Genomic DNA, 16,273 nt, shown 5'->3' with positions numbered 1-16,273 from the left:
ATAAGGTATTTTTAAACAGGCAAATTTGAGAAAGAGGTCTTCAAAAATATTATTTGTAGCACGGAGTTCAACAAAAGTACAAATTGAGAAAAAACTTTTGTATTTACAATTATAAAATCATTGCCAACTTTGAATACAGTTTAGTAATATGACAAAACCAGCTGCAAGGGATTTTATAAATGAGTTGGCATGAAGGAAGTCAAAGCAGCTAGTATAGATGAACTATTATTGTAGAATTTTGTTATTATTTTGAAATACAAAGCAATGTTTGCTTGAAGTCATGTTGATGAGTTTGTGTCTATTGACAATCATTGATAAGACAAAATGGCCCTTTTAGTATTAAATTAGGGTTAAATTTAGTATTAAATTAAGGATAAATGAGAGAAAGGATTGTTTCCATGTAATCACATATAACCCTCTTTGAAATACATTATGCAGAACAAGGCTGAAGAAAGGAAACAAACAAAAATGAAGTAACCTGACTTTAATTGAAGCTGTTTGCCATATGGAGCGCCATAGAATCAGCCTCCACAGATCCTAGCAATGATAGCACTTGATAGTTGATTTTTCCATCAAAATATTTATTGCCAATACATAAATAAATGAATACATACATAAAGAGGCATGTAAATGAATGCTGGTTTGGAACTGGTTGAGTATTTGGGGCAAACATTTTTCTTTTCAAATCCTTAAATTAGGGGACTAAACTTTTGGATGCTGTGGTGAAGAATTTCATTTATATATTTATGTCAGAGAAAAATGTATTTCTGATAGACTGTTTTCTCTTTTGTAGGTTTTTTCATCTGGTCCTGATATACATTATGACCCACATCGCTGGTTAGCAGAAAGCAAGGTAATTGATCTTTGAATCCTAAAGTTATTGTAATATTTATGATCTTTAAGCCATCCTATTTGGTTTAGCCATTTATTTTGTCATGTAACTGAACATGTGAAGCTATAATACTTAATTGCAGGGGAAGAAATCCCTCCAGTCCGTTTAGGGAATCTCTATGTTTTTTATTTTAACATTTAAAAGTTAAATATGTAGGCCTAGAATGAGAGAATAAAGGAAAGTAAAACTGTTGAAATATTAAGAACCAGATTATAGATATATGTGAACATTGACAAAGGAACACAGAAGAAGGAAGAGCTAATTCTGTTGTTTGTGCTGGGAGAAAGGTAGGGTATGATGCTACCAGCATGTCAGAGACAGCTTCTGGAAAAAAGCAATATTTAAACTTGGCCTTACAAAAATATGTAGTTCTCAAGTTAGTTAGTTATGGATGGAACAATGACGTGAAGATGAGAATATTTGAGTAACCACAAATAATGCCCTGAGATTGGTGAGTAAGACATGGGTGGGAAGTGATGGAAAGATGAGGTTTACCTTTGAAGGTCAACTATGCATTAGGGAAGCCTCCTAAAACAAAGCATTCTTAACAAGAAAATGAAAGTATAGTGATTGAACATTGAACTTTAACAATGAACCTGTGCATTTCTAGCCATTTTTGATAGAAACAAATACAAATTTATATTTATGCCACTTGAATTAGGGAATTTAGAATGTTTTGCTGCCTCAGAATGTTTTGGCCAGAAACTTCTGTTGTGCATTAATATTGCATTTCTCAGTTTTCTTTTTCTCAACTTCACAATTCTGACAAGAGGAATGTACTTAGAATTTTCTTTCAAGTTAAAGTCTTTATCATTTCTGAACAGAAAGCTTTCACTGCTATAGTTCAGTTAAATTATGAGAGTCAGAGATGACTCTTAATCATAGCTCTTTAATTTGGGAGCTAGTGAGCAGTTTTCCCTTATCTTTTAATGGGATTGAACTTCTGATCAGACCAGTTCTAATACTGCATGAGACAACAGTTCCTTCTACAGTGTAAACGGGTTGTGATAAAAAATACCACACTGACCAACTGACTAAGGGGGAATTGAATCTATTTACTAGAAAGATGGCTTAAGTTATTGATGGGCTACAATACTGTAATTCCCATGAACTACGACTGGACAGCTCTATAAGTATTGAAGATAAGATCTAAGTCAGAGGACAAAATACTATATGGAAAGCAGAACTGCTCTTCAGATAGTCCATTCTGACATCTTGCAGTATTAGAAGGACCTCTGAGGGCATTCAGTAATTGTTTTCATAAATCTGCCAAGTGAATTTGTTCTGTTAGTATTAATTCTAGAAAACAAGGATTGGGTGGGGTTTGCATCACAGTTTCTTTGTTGGCAGTGGTGGCATAATAAAAATATGAAGTCCAATTGAGAGTTGGACTATACTTACAGATAAAATAGCTAATGAATGGTAATAATAAGAAATTACAGGAAGGAAGAGGGTTGAGATGGTCTGTATTAGTCAGGGTTCTCTAGAGGGATGGAACTAATGGAATAGATCTCTTTATAAAGGGGAGTTTATTAAGTATTTACTCACACGATCACAAGGTCCCACAATAGGCCATCTGCAGGCTGAGGAGCAAGGACAGCCAGTCCAAGTTACAAAACTGAAAAACTTGGAGTCCAGTGTTCAAGGGCAGGAAGCATCCAGCACGGGAGAAAAATGTAGGCTGGGAGGCTGGACCAGTCTCTTCATATTTTTCTGCCTGCTTATATTTTAGCCATGCTGGTAGCTGATTAGATTGTGCCCACTCAGATTAGGGTGGGTCTGCCTTTCCCAGCCCATCCACTCAAATGTTAATCTCCTTTGGCAACACCCTCACAGACACACCCAGGCTCAATACTTTGTATCCTTCAGTCTAATCAATTTGGCACTCAGTATTAACCATCGCATGGTCATTAAGGAATGCCAGGTAAGCAGTTTCCATTGATTAGGGGTATGTTTTTGTAATAAGTTCTAACAAGGTATGGTAAGGCCATGTTTTCTTCAGCTTAATGGAATTTACTGAGAAACTACTATGTCTCAGAGGCTGTTACATGCTGTGGACATAAAAAAATGAACAAGGCACAGTGACTCATGTCTGTAATTCCAGCACTTTGGGAGGCCAAGGTGAAGGGATCACGAGGTCAGGAGATTGAGACCATCCTAGCTTACACGGGGAACCCCTGTCTCTACTAAAAATACAAAAAATTAGCTGGCCATGGTGGCATGCATCTGTGGTCCCAGCTACTCGGGATTCTGAGGCAGGTGAATTGCTTGAACCCTGGAGGCAGAGGTTGCAGTGAGCCAAGATCACGCCACTGCACTCTGGCCTGGGCGACAGAGCGAGACTTCATCTCAGAAAAAAACCAAGACGTTGTCCTGGTCTTTAGAAAAGACAGATATATATGCAGATAATTTCAGTCTTATAAGTAAGAGCTGTAATAGAAGTATGCAGAAGCTACCACGGAGGCTGATGTCCCAGATGAATATTGAAACCATCCAGGTAAAGAGCAAAGAGCAACCATGCAAAGAACAAAGTTCTAGGAAAGGCACAGAACAGAAGCACTTTGATGAATGCAAAGAAAGCTCGAATGATTTGGCAATAGTAAAATATGAACATATGACATGGAGAATGGCAGGGGGTGGGGCTCCAGAGGGATTAGGATTAGGTTCATCCAGTAGAGCATTATTTGCCATTTTGAGGATCCTGGATTCAGATCTACATTGCATGGAGAATCACAAAGGAGTTTTGAACAGGATAGAGTAGCATTGCTTATATTTATATTTTGGTAGTGAAGTGAAAGGTAGATTAGAGTTGGAAAGATTTGAGGTAGAGAGACCAGTTAAGAAGCTTAGAGTGAGAGTCTGAATTAAGAAAATTGTTCAGACATTCAGAGGAAAGGACAGACTGGAGTGATTTTGTTGACAGCATACCCGTGATGAGAGATGTTGTATTCTAGGGTGATAGAGAAAGAAATTTCCAGGATTTTCTAGCCGAAGTAGAAGACTCCAGTCAGGGGTTAGTATCTGAATAAATGAACATGCAGTCTCCCAGACAGGCAAATTCGTGGCAGTATTGAAAGAGTTTCCACCAGGGAGACTGATAGTCAGAAATTTCTAGTTGGACAGGAAGGCCCCAAGAGAAGCAAGGACAGAGACACAGATTACAGTTTTTGTTCACATCATGGCAAGAAGTGAGAAGTACTAAAGATATTCACATGGAGACGGTAGGGACAGCATGTCATATCTAGCATAGGCCAGCACTCTCAAGATGGATTCACCTACTAGAGAGAATCACTGTTGAGTCCACATGTTACATTATTGTTTTGTGACAGAGAATAAAGAAAAGCTGGTATTAGCTGTGCTTCCACATCAGGCAGGATCCTGAGTGCATTGGTGTTCATATAAGAACACATTTAATTCCTGGATCCGGTATTTATTCCCTTAAGAAACAAAAAGGTGAATTTATATACTTTTTTGATGGTGTAAAGCTATACTTTTTCTTCTTGGCCTTTGCCCCATTGTATTGAAATTCCCCATTTGCTTCTGTTTCTTTAGTCTGTAAATGTTACTAGTGAAGATCTGTGCTTATCCTGTTCCTTACTACACCTTTAGCACTTATCACAATGCCTGGCTAAATGTTCAATAAATATTTTTTAAAAGAGTAATTATATTGGGCATGCTACATTTTCCCAGTTGAGGCACTTCCTCAACTTAAATATTATAGAAAAATAAATACCAAGCACATGAGATTTCAGTGAATATATTAATTCCTCAGTACTGGTGTTATTTGATCATAGCTATAAACTCGGGGTTAGATGGGTAAGAAATACACTTCCAAATTTAGGGAGAAGATTTTTTTATATTGTGGTGTTTGATATCACGCCAAAGAGTTACACTTTTTATAGTATAGTATATTCTAGGCATTGATAAGCATTTGCTTTTCCACACTGTTTAACTGATGTAGCTTTAGAGATCATGTAATTTGACTGCCTCATTTTGTAGACTGAAGAAACTGAGGCCCAAGATGTTTTTAGTTTTACCTAAGGACATAAAGCTAATTAGTTACTGAGAAGGGCTTAGACCTCCGGCCTCAGAACTCTGTTCCATCATTTCTCTCCCTTGGTTGTGTAATCCACACTTGAATATAAACATTACATTTACAAATATTGTCTTTTTATTGATGTGGATTTTTTAAAGCATTGTGTGAGAAGTATTAGGCCCAGTGTACTTAATTCTTGTTGGTAGATGTGGATAAATATCTAAAATGTTATCCTTCTGATATAGAATGGAAAATGTTACACTCAGTATCTTGACTGATTTGTTGGAAATACTCTTTAGATTATTTACGTGGAATATATTCAGTTAATTGAGCAAAAGTATATGTACTGCTGTGGAGATTATTTTGCTTTTTTCTTGATTATATTTATAACTTAGTTAAAAGGTGAAGAAAGTATTACTGAAAAAATTACATATTTTTAGGTTGACTTGTATTTGACTCTTGCATTTCTAATTTAATTCTTGTTTAGGTGGCTGACCACGTTCTAAAAAATTGCCATCCTCTTTATCTCTGGTTCTTATACAAATGTTTTCTTTCAAAATTGTTTCTAGAGGTTTGGGAAAAGAAGCACAGAAATTAAAGGAGCAAAATTCTGGTTCCTAATATTACTGTTACCTTTATACGCTATAATCTTTTTATTTAAATTTTCTGTGGTCCTTGATTTTTAGCTTTGAGTCATTTCTTAGTGCCTTTAGTATATTATTACCCTAGGACTCAGTAGAAGAGTCTCACAGATTAAAAAGATCATCTTGGTAGTTTTACTAGATACTTATGAATATTTTCACCTAATCAGACGCTATCAACTAAACTATGAAGGATTAAAAAAATGCCATTATCTGGGTGTGGTGGCTCACACCTATAATCCCAGCACTTTGTGAGGCCGAGGTGGGCAGATGATCTGAGGTTAGGAGTTTGAGACCAGCCTGACCAACATAGCGAAACCACCATCTCTACTGAAAATACAAAAATTAGCTAGGTGTGGTAGCCGGAGCCTGTTGTCCCAGCTGCTTGAGATGCTGAGGCAGGAGAATTGCTTGAACCTAAGAGGCAAAGGTTGTAGTGAGCCTAGATTGTGCCATTGCACTCCAGCCTGGGCGGCAGAGCGAGACTCCATCTCAAAAAAAAAAGCAAAACAGACATATTGACAAATTCATTCTCTATCTTGGTTTATTTAGCAATACTTGTTGATGGAGTTAAATAAATGATCCTATTATGTAATCTGTAAAATACTCCGGTGAGTAGTTAATAGAATGGTTTTTGCTCTGTGATTAATAGCCTTGTCAGCTAATTATTATTGGGAATTGTTAAAGTTATTTCTATATAGTGTTCCAAGCTGCTTCCTCAAGATACTTAATGCAGATGTTGGGTATTTATCCAACAAACACAGATTCTCATAATTGATTATTGATTGATTAAATTTCCATAGGTTGATGTTTTATTTTGTAGGATTAATAACACATTCTACATACAGATTCAATTCATAAAAAATTCCTAACTATAGTTTATTTTTAATTTTGTTTGACAATGGAATAAAGGCCTCATAAGAATAGACTGAAGCCGTAGGTCATATTATATTAATCTGTTCAGGCTGCCATAACAAAATACCACACAATGAATGACTTAAACAGTAATTTATTTTCTCACAGTTCTGGAGGCTGTAAGTTCAAGATCAAGGTGCCAGGTTTGGTTTCTGGCGAGACCTCTCTTCCTGGCTCGTAGATGGCCACCTTCTCTTTGTGTGCTTATGTGACCTTTCTTCTGTGAGGCTGGAAGAGAAAGAGTGTTCTGTTATCTCTTCTTCTTGTAAGGACAGGATTCCTATCAGATAGAGTCCACTCTTATGACCTCATTGAACCTTAATTATCTCCCTAAAGGCCCCATCTCCAAATACAGTCACACTTGGGGTGAGAACTTCAACATATGAAGTCGGAGGGGACAGAATTCAATCCATAACACATATCAAATCTGACTAATACCTTGTTAGGGATTTTGTTGTTGTTGTTGTCATTGTTTTGTTTTTTTCCCCCAGAACCATTAGTATTATTGTTAGGACAAAACAGATTTATTGTTTCTCCATTACCATCTCTTGTAGTAGCAGTGACCATAGGTACTAATTACACAAAGGTGAAAGACTAGGATGGAATAGGTGGAAAAGCATTGGAGAAAAGGAAATGTGAAGTGATTTTTTAAATTTGCAATTAAATCACTGGGTTAGAAGAGATTACTGGAGGATTGTGCTGGGACCCATTTTGTTTGGACCACGTGGGTTATTAAAAATTAAATTGGTAGCAAACATTTGAAAAAGCAGACAATTGCATAAATACAATATGGAAGTTTTGTGTGGGAAACATCAGAAGATCTGATAAAAAAGTAGAGTTTCATTCGTATATGGCAGGAAACAGTTGGAAATGAGAAAAACCATGGACCTGACCACATTAGCAGGGGCAACTACGCTATGGTTTGACATAGTCCCCTCCATTCTTTATTCATTTCCAACATGGGGGAAAAGTGTTGCATTTTATCATTATGCTTGCTCTGTTAATTTTCTTAAAGTAGATTTAAGAGAAACAGATACATTTCTGTATTTTCTATCAACTTCTTTTATTGATGTTTTCTACCTTGCGCTTGTAACTACTCACATTTGCCATCTGTGGTGCATACCAACCAGATTAAAGCCTACTATATTGTCTAATAGTGACTTGTTCCTAGAACAGGTACTCTTTCTATTGATAGAAGTTGAAAAACTGTCTTCTTTTTCACTCCTGTGGAGTCTGTGGTCAACTGTAAACGTCATATCTTTTATCAGTCCATGTTCATGTTGCCATTTTTTTAAATGTATTCCTTCAGGTTTATCTATTTTAAATTTTATCCTGTGCTTGTATATTTCTTTTGTTTGCCAAAGCTGTTTAATTTGTTGTCTGCTAAAAGTTGATATTTTGATGCAACGTATAATGATCACATCATTATAAAAGGGATATCTATCACTTTAAGCACTTGTTTCTCATGTGTTTCAAATATTCTAATTCTATTCTTTTAATTATTTAAAAATGCATGATAAATTATTGTTCATTGTAATCACCCTGATACTAGATATTACTCATTCTTTTTTTTTTTTTTTTTTTTTGAGACAGAGTCTTGCTCTATCACCCAGGCTGGAGTGCAGTGGCGCGAGCTCGGCTCACTGCAAGCTCCGCCTCCCGGGTTCAGGGCATTCTCCTGCCTCAGCCTCCCGAGGAGCTGGGAGTACAGGCGCCTGCCACCACGCCCGGCTAATTTTTTGTATTTTTAGTGGAGACGGGGTTTCACCGTGTTTACCAGGATGGTCTCGATCTCCTGACCTCGTGATCTGTCCACCTCGGCCTCCCAAAGTGCTGAGATTACAGGCATGAGCCACCACGCCCGGCCTAGATATTACTCATTCTATATATACCCATTTAACCATATGCACTGCCTCCCTCTCCCACTACCCTTCCCAGTCTCTAGTAACCATCATTATTCTACTTTCTATCTCAATGAGTTCAATTGTTTTAATCTTTAGTTCCCAGAAATGAGTGAGACATGTGAAGTTTGTCTTTCTTTGCCTGGCTTATCTCACTTCACATAGTGTCTCAAGTTCCATAAATGTTGTTGCAAATGACAGGATTTCACTCTTTTGTATGGCTGAATAGTACTCCGTTGTGTATATGCACCATATATCCACATTTTCTTTATCCATTTGTCTGCTGATGGACAGTTAGGTTGCATCCAAATCTTAGCCATTGTGATTAGTGCCATAACAAATGTGGGAGCACAGACATTGCTATCCTGATTTCCTTTCTTTGGGGTATATACCTAGTAATGGGATTGCTGGATTGTATGGTAGCTCTAGTTTTAGTTTTTTGAGGAACCTCCATACTGTTCTCCGAAGTGCTTGGGTTACCAGGTAGAGTCTTTTTTTCTCTTCCCTACTTTCCCTCAAAACAAACGCAGTGTTTCTCTCAGTGCTGAACTGGCTGGAGCTGGAGGAGGTTTGAAACAAGCTCCTCTGCGTCCACAACCACTGGGACTATGCTGGGACAGATCTGAGGCCAGCACAGTACTGAGTCTCTCCCAAGGCTTATGGTGACTATTGTCTGACTACTTCTGATGTTTATTCAAGATCCAAGGGCTCTCTAGTCAGCAGATGGTGAAGCCAGCCAGGCTTGTGTGTTTCTCTTCTGGGCGACACGTTTCTTTCTGGCCTAGGCAGAGTTTAGAAATGCTCCCTGGGAGATAGGGCCTGGAGTCAGGAACTGTAGGAGTCTACTTTGTGCTTTATTTTACTGTGGCTTGAGTTGGTACCCATGTTGCAAGACAAAGTTTCTTTTACTCTTCCCTCTCCTTTCATCAAGGAGAAGGTGTATCTCTTTGTGCCCACCTCAGCTGAGAGCACACAGGGTTACACCTAAAGCCTGTCTCACAGTTTTGTAAGTTAGAAACATGGGTATTATGGGTTATATGTCTTGACCGTTACTGATTTCTCTCTCTAACCGTAACATGTGAGGAACTACCACATCTCAAAAATGTACACTTTGGTTCTTCCCTTTGTATTTTCACTTGCTTGGAGTATTATAACAAACTCTTGATTTCCAGCCTTCAGCATGTGTTTCATACTCTGCGTAGAAAACACTTTCTAAAGAATAGCCCAATTTACTGCCTTGATTGTCATAGGAGGATGTTGGTATACCGTCTCATATTTTTCCTGTATTCTCCATTAGTGCTTCAGCAGAAAATTATAATAGAAAGTACTTATTTTATCTGGCAAAGAGTTGACCCTGTTTCCTGGTTTTCTGTCCTATGGAAGCTTTTTATTGTTCTGTGTTCGCATGGATGTTTCAAAGGGAGTATTGAGAAGTGAAGTAGGCTTTGTTAACTTTCTGCAATCATAACTGGAAGTGCACAGCCCAATTTAATTTTCAGACTTCCTACATTTAGCCAATGACATCCAGACAAGACAGAGGCCTATAGATTCCATAGCGTGTACTAAAGCCAGGTCTCATTTATCCATAGATGTATAATTTTAGCTTTGTTTTTCTGTCTTGACTTATCTCTACCCTTCCTTTTTTTGTGTGTGTAAATAACAGCTTAATTGAGATATAATTCATATATCATACAATTCATCCATTTAGAATGCACCATTTAATGCTTTTTAGTGTATTTACAGAATTGTGCAGTCATCACCACATTTAATTTGAGAACACTTTCATCACCTCAAGTAGAAAATCAGGACACCTTAGCCATCACCTATAAATCCAACCACCAGTTCTAGTCTGCCATTAATCTTTCTGTCTCTGTAGATTTGTCTATTCAGGACATTTTAAATAAATATAATTTTTTTTTTTTTGACATAGAATCTTGCTCTGTTGCCTAGGCTGGAGTGCAGTGGTGCAATTTTGGCTCACTGCAACCTCCGCCTCCTGGGTTCAAGCAATTCTCCTGCCTCAGCCTCCTGAGTAGCTGGAATTATAGGCATATGCCACCATGCCTGGCTAATTTTTGTGTTTTCAGTAGAGACGGGGTTTCACTATGTTGGTCAGGCTGGTCTCGAACTCCTGACCTCATAATCTGCCTGCTTCAGCCTCGCAAAGTGCTGGGATTACAGGCGTGAGCCATTGCCCCCGGCCATAAATATAATCATGTAATATGTGGTCTTTTGTGATTGACTTATTTCATTTAGCAGAATGTTTTCGAGTTTCATCCATATTATGATATATCCATTTTAGCATGTATCATGACCTCAGTTTTTTATTGCCAAATAATATTTCATTGTTTGGATATATTCCATTTTTTAAATCTGTCTATCATTTGATGGAAATTTGGATTGTTTCAATTTTTTGGCTGTTGTTATAATGCTGCTATGAGTAATTTCTGTCTGAGTTTTTGCATGGACATTTGTTTTTCATTTCTCTTGGAGTTTTACCTGGGAGTAGAACTGCTGGGTTGTATGGTACCTCTATGTTTAACCCATAGAGTAACTGTCAGATTATTTTCTAAAGCGATTGCACTGCTGTGCATTCCCACCGGCAGTATGTCAGAGTTCCAGTTTCTCCACATCTACGCAAACAATTGTTATTATCTGTCTTTTTGATATTAGCTACCCTGCTGGGTGTGAAGTAGAGTCTCATTGTGGTTTTGATTTACATTTTCCTGATGGCTAATGATGTTCAGCATCTTTTCATGTGCTTATTGGCTATTTGTATATCTTCGTTGGAGAAATATCTATTTACATCCTCTGTACGTTTCATAAACGGCATCATTTGTCTTTTTATTATTGATTTCTTTATGAATCCGACATATAATTCTCTCATTAGACATTGAGTTGCAAATATTTTCTCCCACTTAGCAGGTTGTCTCTTCTCTTTGTTGGTGGTGGCCTTTGAAGTGCAGAATTTTAATTTCAAAGGAGTTCAATTTATCAGCTTTTTTTCTTTGATGGCTTCTGCTTTTGGTGTTATACCTAGGAAATTGTTGCCAAGTCAAGGTCACAGCGATTTATGCCTGTGTTTTCTTTTAATAATCTTATAGTTTCAGCTCTTAACATTTAGGTCTGTGATCCTTTTGGGGTTAGTTTTTGTATATGGTGTGAAGTAGCGGGTATAAATGAATTCTTTTGTGTTTGTATATTTAGTTGTCTTAGCACCATTTGTTGGTGAGACTATTCTTTTCTCCATTAAATTGTTTTGTCTCTTTTGTTGAAAATCAATTGGCATTTATGTAAGGGTTTATTTTTAGACTTTCACTTCTATTCCTTCAGTCTGTATATCTGTCCTTATGCCAATACCACACCATCTTGATTACTGTAGCTTTGTAGTAAGCTTTGGAATGGATAAGTATGAATCCTCCAGTTATATTCTTCTTTTCCAATATCTTTTGTTTTTGGCTATTTTGGAAATTTGCCTTGAATTCCCATATGAAACATAGGATCAACTCATCAATTTCTTTAAAGAAGCCAGATGGGATTCTGACAGGGATCCTGTTAAATCTGTAGATTAGGCAGGATGTATTGCTATCTTAATAATATTCTCTTTCAATCCATGTATCTAGGATATCTTCCCACTTAGTCTTCAGTTTTTTAAAAAGCATTTTGTAGTTTTTAGATATAAGTTTTGCAGTTTTATATGTATCACTAAATACTTCATTTTTGATACTATTGCAAATATGATTATCTTAATGTTATTTTTGGATTGCTCATTGCAAATATTAATATATAGAAATATAATTAATTTTTGTATTGATTTTATGTATTGCAATATGCTGGACTCTTTTATTAGTTCTAATAGATTTTTGTAATGGAATTACTAGGATTTTCCTGCACATAAGCCTGTTACCTGCAAATAGAGATATGTTCACTTCTTCCTTTTCAATCTGGATATTTTAAATTTCTTTTTATTTTTTGTATAATTGCCTTTTCATAACCCTCTAATACAATGTTGGATGGAAGTGGTGAGAGCTGTTATCCTTTTCTTGTTTCTGGTCTTAGTGTGAAAGCATTCAGACTTTTACTATTAAGTATGATAATAGTTGTGAGTTTTCCATAGAAATTTTAAAAATCATATTAAGGAGGTTCTCTTCTATTTGTAGTTTTTTGAGTGTCTTTTTTATGAAGGAATGTTTAACTTTATTATATGCTTTTTCTCTTTCTTTTGATATAATCATATAAGATATCATTTGTCCCTAATTCTATTAATATGGTATATTACATTAATAGCTCTTAAACCTTGCATTCATGGGATAACTTCCACTTGATCATTGTATTAGTTTGTTCTCACTCTGCTATAAAGAACTACCCGAGACTGAGTAATTTATAAAGAAAAGAGGTTTAATTGACTCACAGTTCTATAGGCTGTGCAGGATGCTTGGTTGGGGAGGCCTCAGGAAACTTACAGTCATGGTGGAAGGGTGAAAGGGAAGCAAGCATGTCTTGTCTTCACATGGTGGCGAGAGATAGGGCAAAGGATGAAGTCTTCACACCTTTGAACAACCAGATCTCTCGAGAACTCACTATCATAAGGACAGCAAGGGGGAAACTGCCTGCATGATCCAATCACCTCCCACTGGGTCCCTCCCCCAACATTGGAAATTATAATTCGACATGAGATTTGGGTGGAGACACAGAGCCAAACCATATTAATTATGATGTTCATTTTATGGCTTGCTGGGTTCTGTTTGCTAGTATTTTCTCGAGGATTTCAAAAAAAATCTGTATTCATCAGGCATGTTCATAAGTACAGCTTTATTATAGGTGGCCTGGGGAAATGGCAATTGGGACCCCAGTATTCTCAGCCTGCTGTGCTTGGGGAGAGTAACCATCCTATCAGTGGGACATTGGGGGAGCAAGGGATTCTCAACATCTTGCTGCACTTGGCCAGGAATTTAGCCTATGCAAATCAGAGCTGCAAGGCTGAAAAATCCTGGTGATCTGCCCATCTAGTATGCTATCGTGTACCTTGTCTGTGAACTGGAGAAAGAGAAAACCCTGTTTTCTTGGCAGTGTTTTTCTGGAATGAGGAGTGGAGCTTTTGTCACACTGAGGGTAGAAGGAAGGAGTCAGTTATGCCTCAAGTGCCACTTTAATGAGGTTAACTAGAGTTTCTTGAATAAATGTTTCTTCATTTGCTGTATGGCCACAGGACAATATTTAGAAATGTTAATTTTTTAAAAATTATTTTTAGCACTTACGGGTTTCACTGGGGACCATTTCTACAGATTTCTATATATCATCATTCCAGAAGAGGAACTGTTATAATGGCCCCCTTTTGTTTTTGATGATAGTTTATATTAATAATTATGATACAGGTTTTATTTTCAAAAGCTTGGTTTTCCTACAGACAATACATTTCACATATAACTAGGAATTGGAGGGTAGCCTGACTTAGGAGGGTCCTGAGACTTGACTGAAATCCTGCTGTATTGAAGGTGAAAGAAATATTTCTTTTCCTATTCTTGTTTTAAATATCTAAATATTGAAGATAGGTGAGAGTGGGTGTGGTCATTCGCCAGTAAGTCCAGCACTTTGGGAAGCTGAGACAGGTGGATTTCTTGAGCTCAGGAATTTGAGGCCAGCCTGGGCAACATGGTGAAACCCCAACTCTACAAAAAATATAAAAAACAGTTAGCCAGACATGGTGGTGTGCACCCGTGGTCCCAGCTACTGAGGAGGCTGAGCAGGAGGATTGCTTGAGCCCAGGAGGTCAAGGCTTCAGTGAGCCAAGATCGTGCCACTGCAATCTATCCCAGGTGACAGAGTAAAAAAAAAAAAAAAGGAAAGAAAAAAAGATAGGTGAGGTTAGAATCTGTGAAGAAGAGTTGCCAGAATTCACTTTCCTTGTGTCTTAGAAGCATAAACATTAACTCTATATCTTCTAGTCAATAAAAAATCTCTCCTCATACCTAATTAGCTAGATCAATGGGGATATGCGTTTTTAAAAGTCATGCTAGGAATTTTCTCTTTTAAAAAATTCTCTGAAGGAATACTTCTTTTATAAAAAGTCTGTAGGTTCTATTCTGGGCTGTATTTGTTTTTTAAATTCCTACACCTATACTAGGCTGCCCTGTATATCAAATCAGAGGATTACCTATCATATTATTGAAAGTTTAACAGGCCAAACTTTGTCTTTCTAAAGGGATTTTATAAAAATCTACGAATATCATGGCTTAATTTCTGAACCAGCTTTTAATTGATACAGACCATTATGCAAATTAAACATGGGTATTTTAAAATTTTGCAAAAATTTGCTAGTTAATTATCTGTATTTGTTCAAATTATCGTGATGTTACTTATTTTTTTCCTCATGTTTTGAAATGCTACTCGTTTCTGGGTTTCTTTAACCTTTAGATATAAATGTCATTTTTTTAGACTAAACTTCAGTGGCTCTGTGAGGAACTGAAAGAGAGAGAAAACAGAGAGAAAAATCTGCGACACCAGCTGATGCTCTGCAGACAACAACTCAGGAATCTGACTGAACACAAGGAATCTGAGCTGCAGTGTCTCTTCCAACAGATAGAAAGGCAGGAGCAGCTTCTGGATGAAATACATCGTGAGAAGAGAGGTGTGTTAGTTGTTCTTTCATTTTTCTTTGTTTATATTTATGGAATCCTAAATTGGAAAAAACCGACTTCTATTGCATTCAGTTTGAACTGTTTCCAAGCCCATCTCCTTTTCTTGTCTTTGTTGTCTTATCTTTCTTCACTTCTGGGATTAGAAGAGAAAACTCTTCAGCCACAGCTTTCCTCCTGTGTATATGATACCTGCATTCACTGGCTGTGTGCAGGAATTAATTGATAAGACATACTGCTTCTGTCTTAGTAAAATGCTGAAGTTTACATTTACTTCAGCAAAATGCCCCTTAGTTCATTCAATACATATTTTGTGCCCATTTTCAAGTATGCACTATTCTAGGTACAGAGGATATATCAGTGAATAAAGCGGAAAACAAAAACAAAAACAAAACAAACCACCTACCCTTATTTAGCTTATGTTTTATTGGGTGGAGACATAAATATTACAAATAGGTACATTATATAATATATGAGAAGGTTGTAATCACAGTGGAGGAAGCAGTAGAGTAAGGGAAGAAGCGTTTGGCTTCACATATTTTGGAACTCTTATTGAATTATTAGCATTGATTATGGCAATGTGTCCAGTTAGAGGCCTATGATATGTTCTTTATAAAAGGAAAAGAGGGACTGAAGAAGGACCTTGGTTGTGGAATTGGAAAACAGGCAACAAATGCAAAAGACGTTGTGGAGGACCAGCCCAAGGTGAGGAAGAGAGAGGACTCAAGGGAGATTCGAAGGTGTCAATGGTTTTGCCATTGTAAGAGGAAAGTCAGGAAGTAGTTGATTTGGTGGGAGAAAAAGAGGGCATGCATTTTTATCTAATTCTTAAAATCAAAACTGTAAGAAAAAAAAAGGTATTATGAAGGCCCAAACTTTTGTCACAAGAGATATTTTAATCTTTTGCTTGGTGTGTGAAAAATATTATAATAGTACTGCCTGGTGGATTTGGACGTAATGAACACTTTAGTCTGCTATCAAGCAAATACTGTTAAAGTTGAGGACTTATAAACAAGTTAATTACTAGAAATATAAGCAACATGCTCTTGGTAAAAAGAGTTTTGATTACTTCTGCTGAGGTTCCTGTGGGGACATTTTTGTAGGGCATGTAACTTTATTTGGATCTTAAAAACAAAGCAGGATTTCCATAAGGAAAAGAGGAAGAGAGATTTTCTGCAGAATTTATCTGCATGGTGATTTAAACATATATATATATATATATATTTTTTTACAGTGGTACACATAGAGAAGGT

At 36.9% G+C, this 16,273-nt stretch overlaps 1 protein-coding gene across 2 annotated transcripts in view; it reads left to right on the top strand.

Moving 5' to 3' along the window:
- CEP128 (centrosomal protein 128) overlaps nucleotides 1-16,273 on the top strand; it is a 466,370-nt gene that overhangs the window by 180,477 nt on the left and 269,620 nt on the right. For both annotated transcript variants that reach the window (XM_025391920.1, XM_025391921.1), the window contains 2 exons: nucleotides 794-853; nucleotides 14,821-15,013. In XM_025391920.1, the coding sequence (XP_025247705.1) occupies nucleotides 794-853; nucleotides 14,821-15,013 (253 nt within the window). The remainder of the gene's footprint in view (nucleotides 1-793; nucleotides 854-14,820; nucleotides 15,014-16,273) is intronic.

This window comes from Theropithecus gelada, chromosome 7b (genome assembly GCF_003255815.1).
Source record: "Theropithecus gelada isolate Dixy chromosome 7b, Tgel_1.0, whole genome shotgun sequence".
Taxonomy (NCBI): Eukaryota; Metazoa; Chordata; class Mammalia; order Primates; family Cercopithecidae; genus Theropithecus; species Theropithecus gelada.
This window is presented reverse-complemented; position numbering and strand designations above follow the sequence as displayed.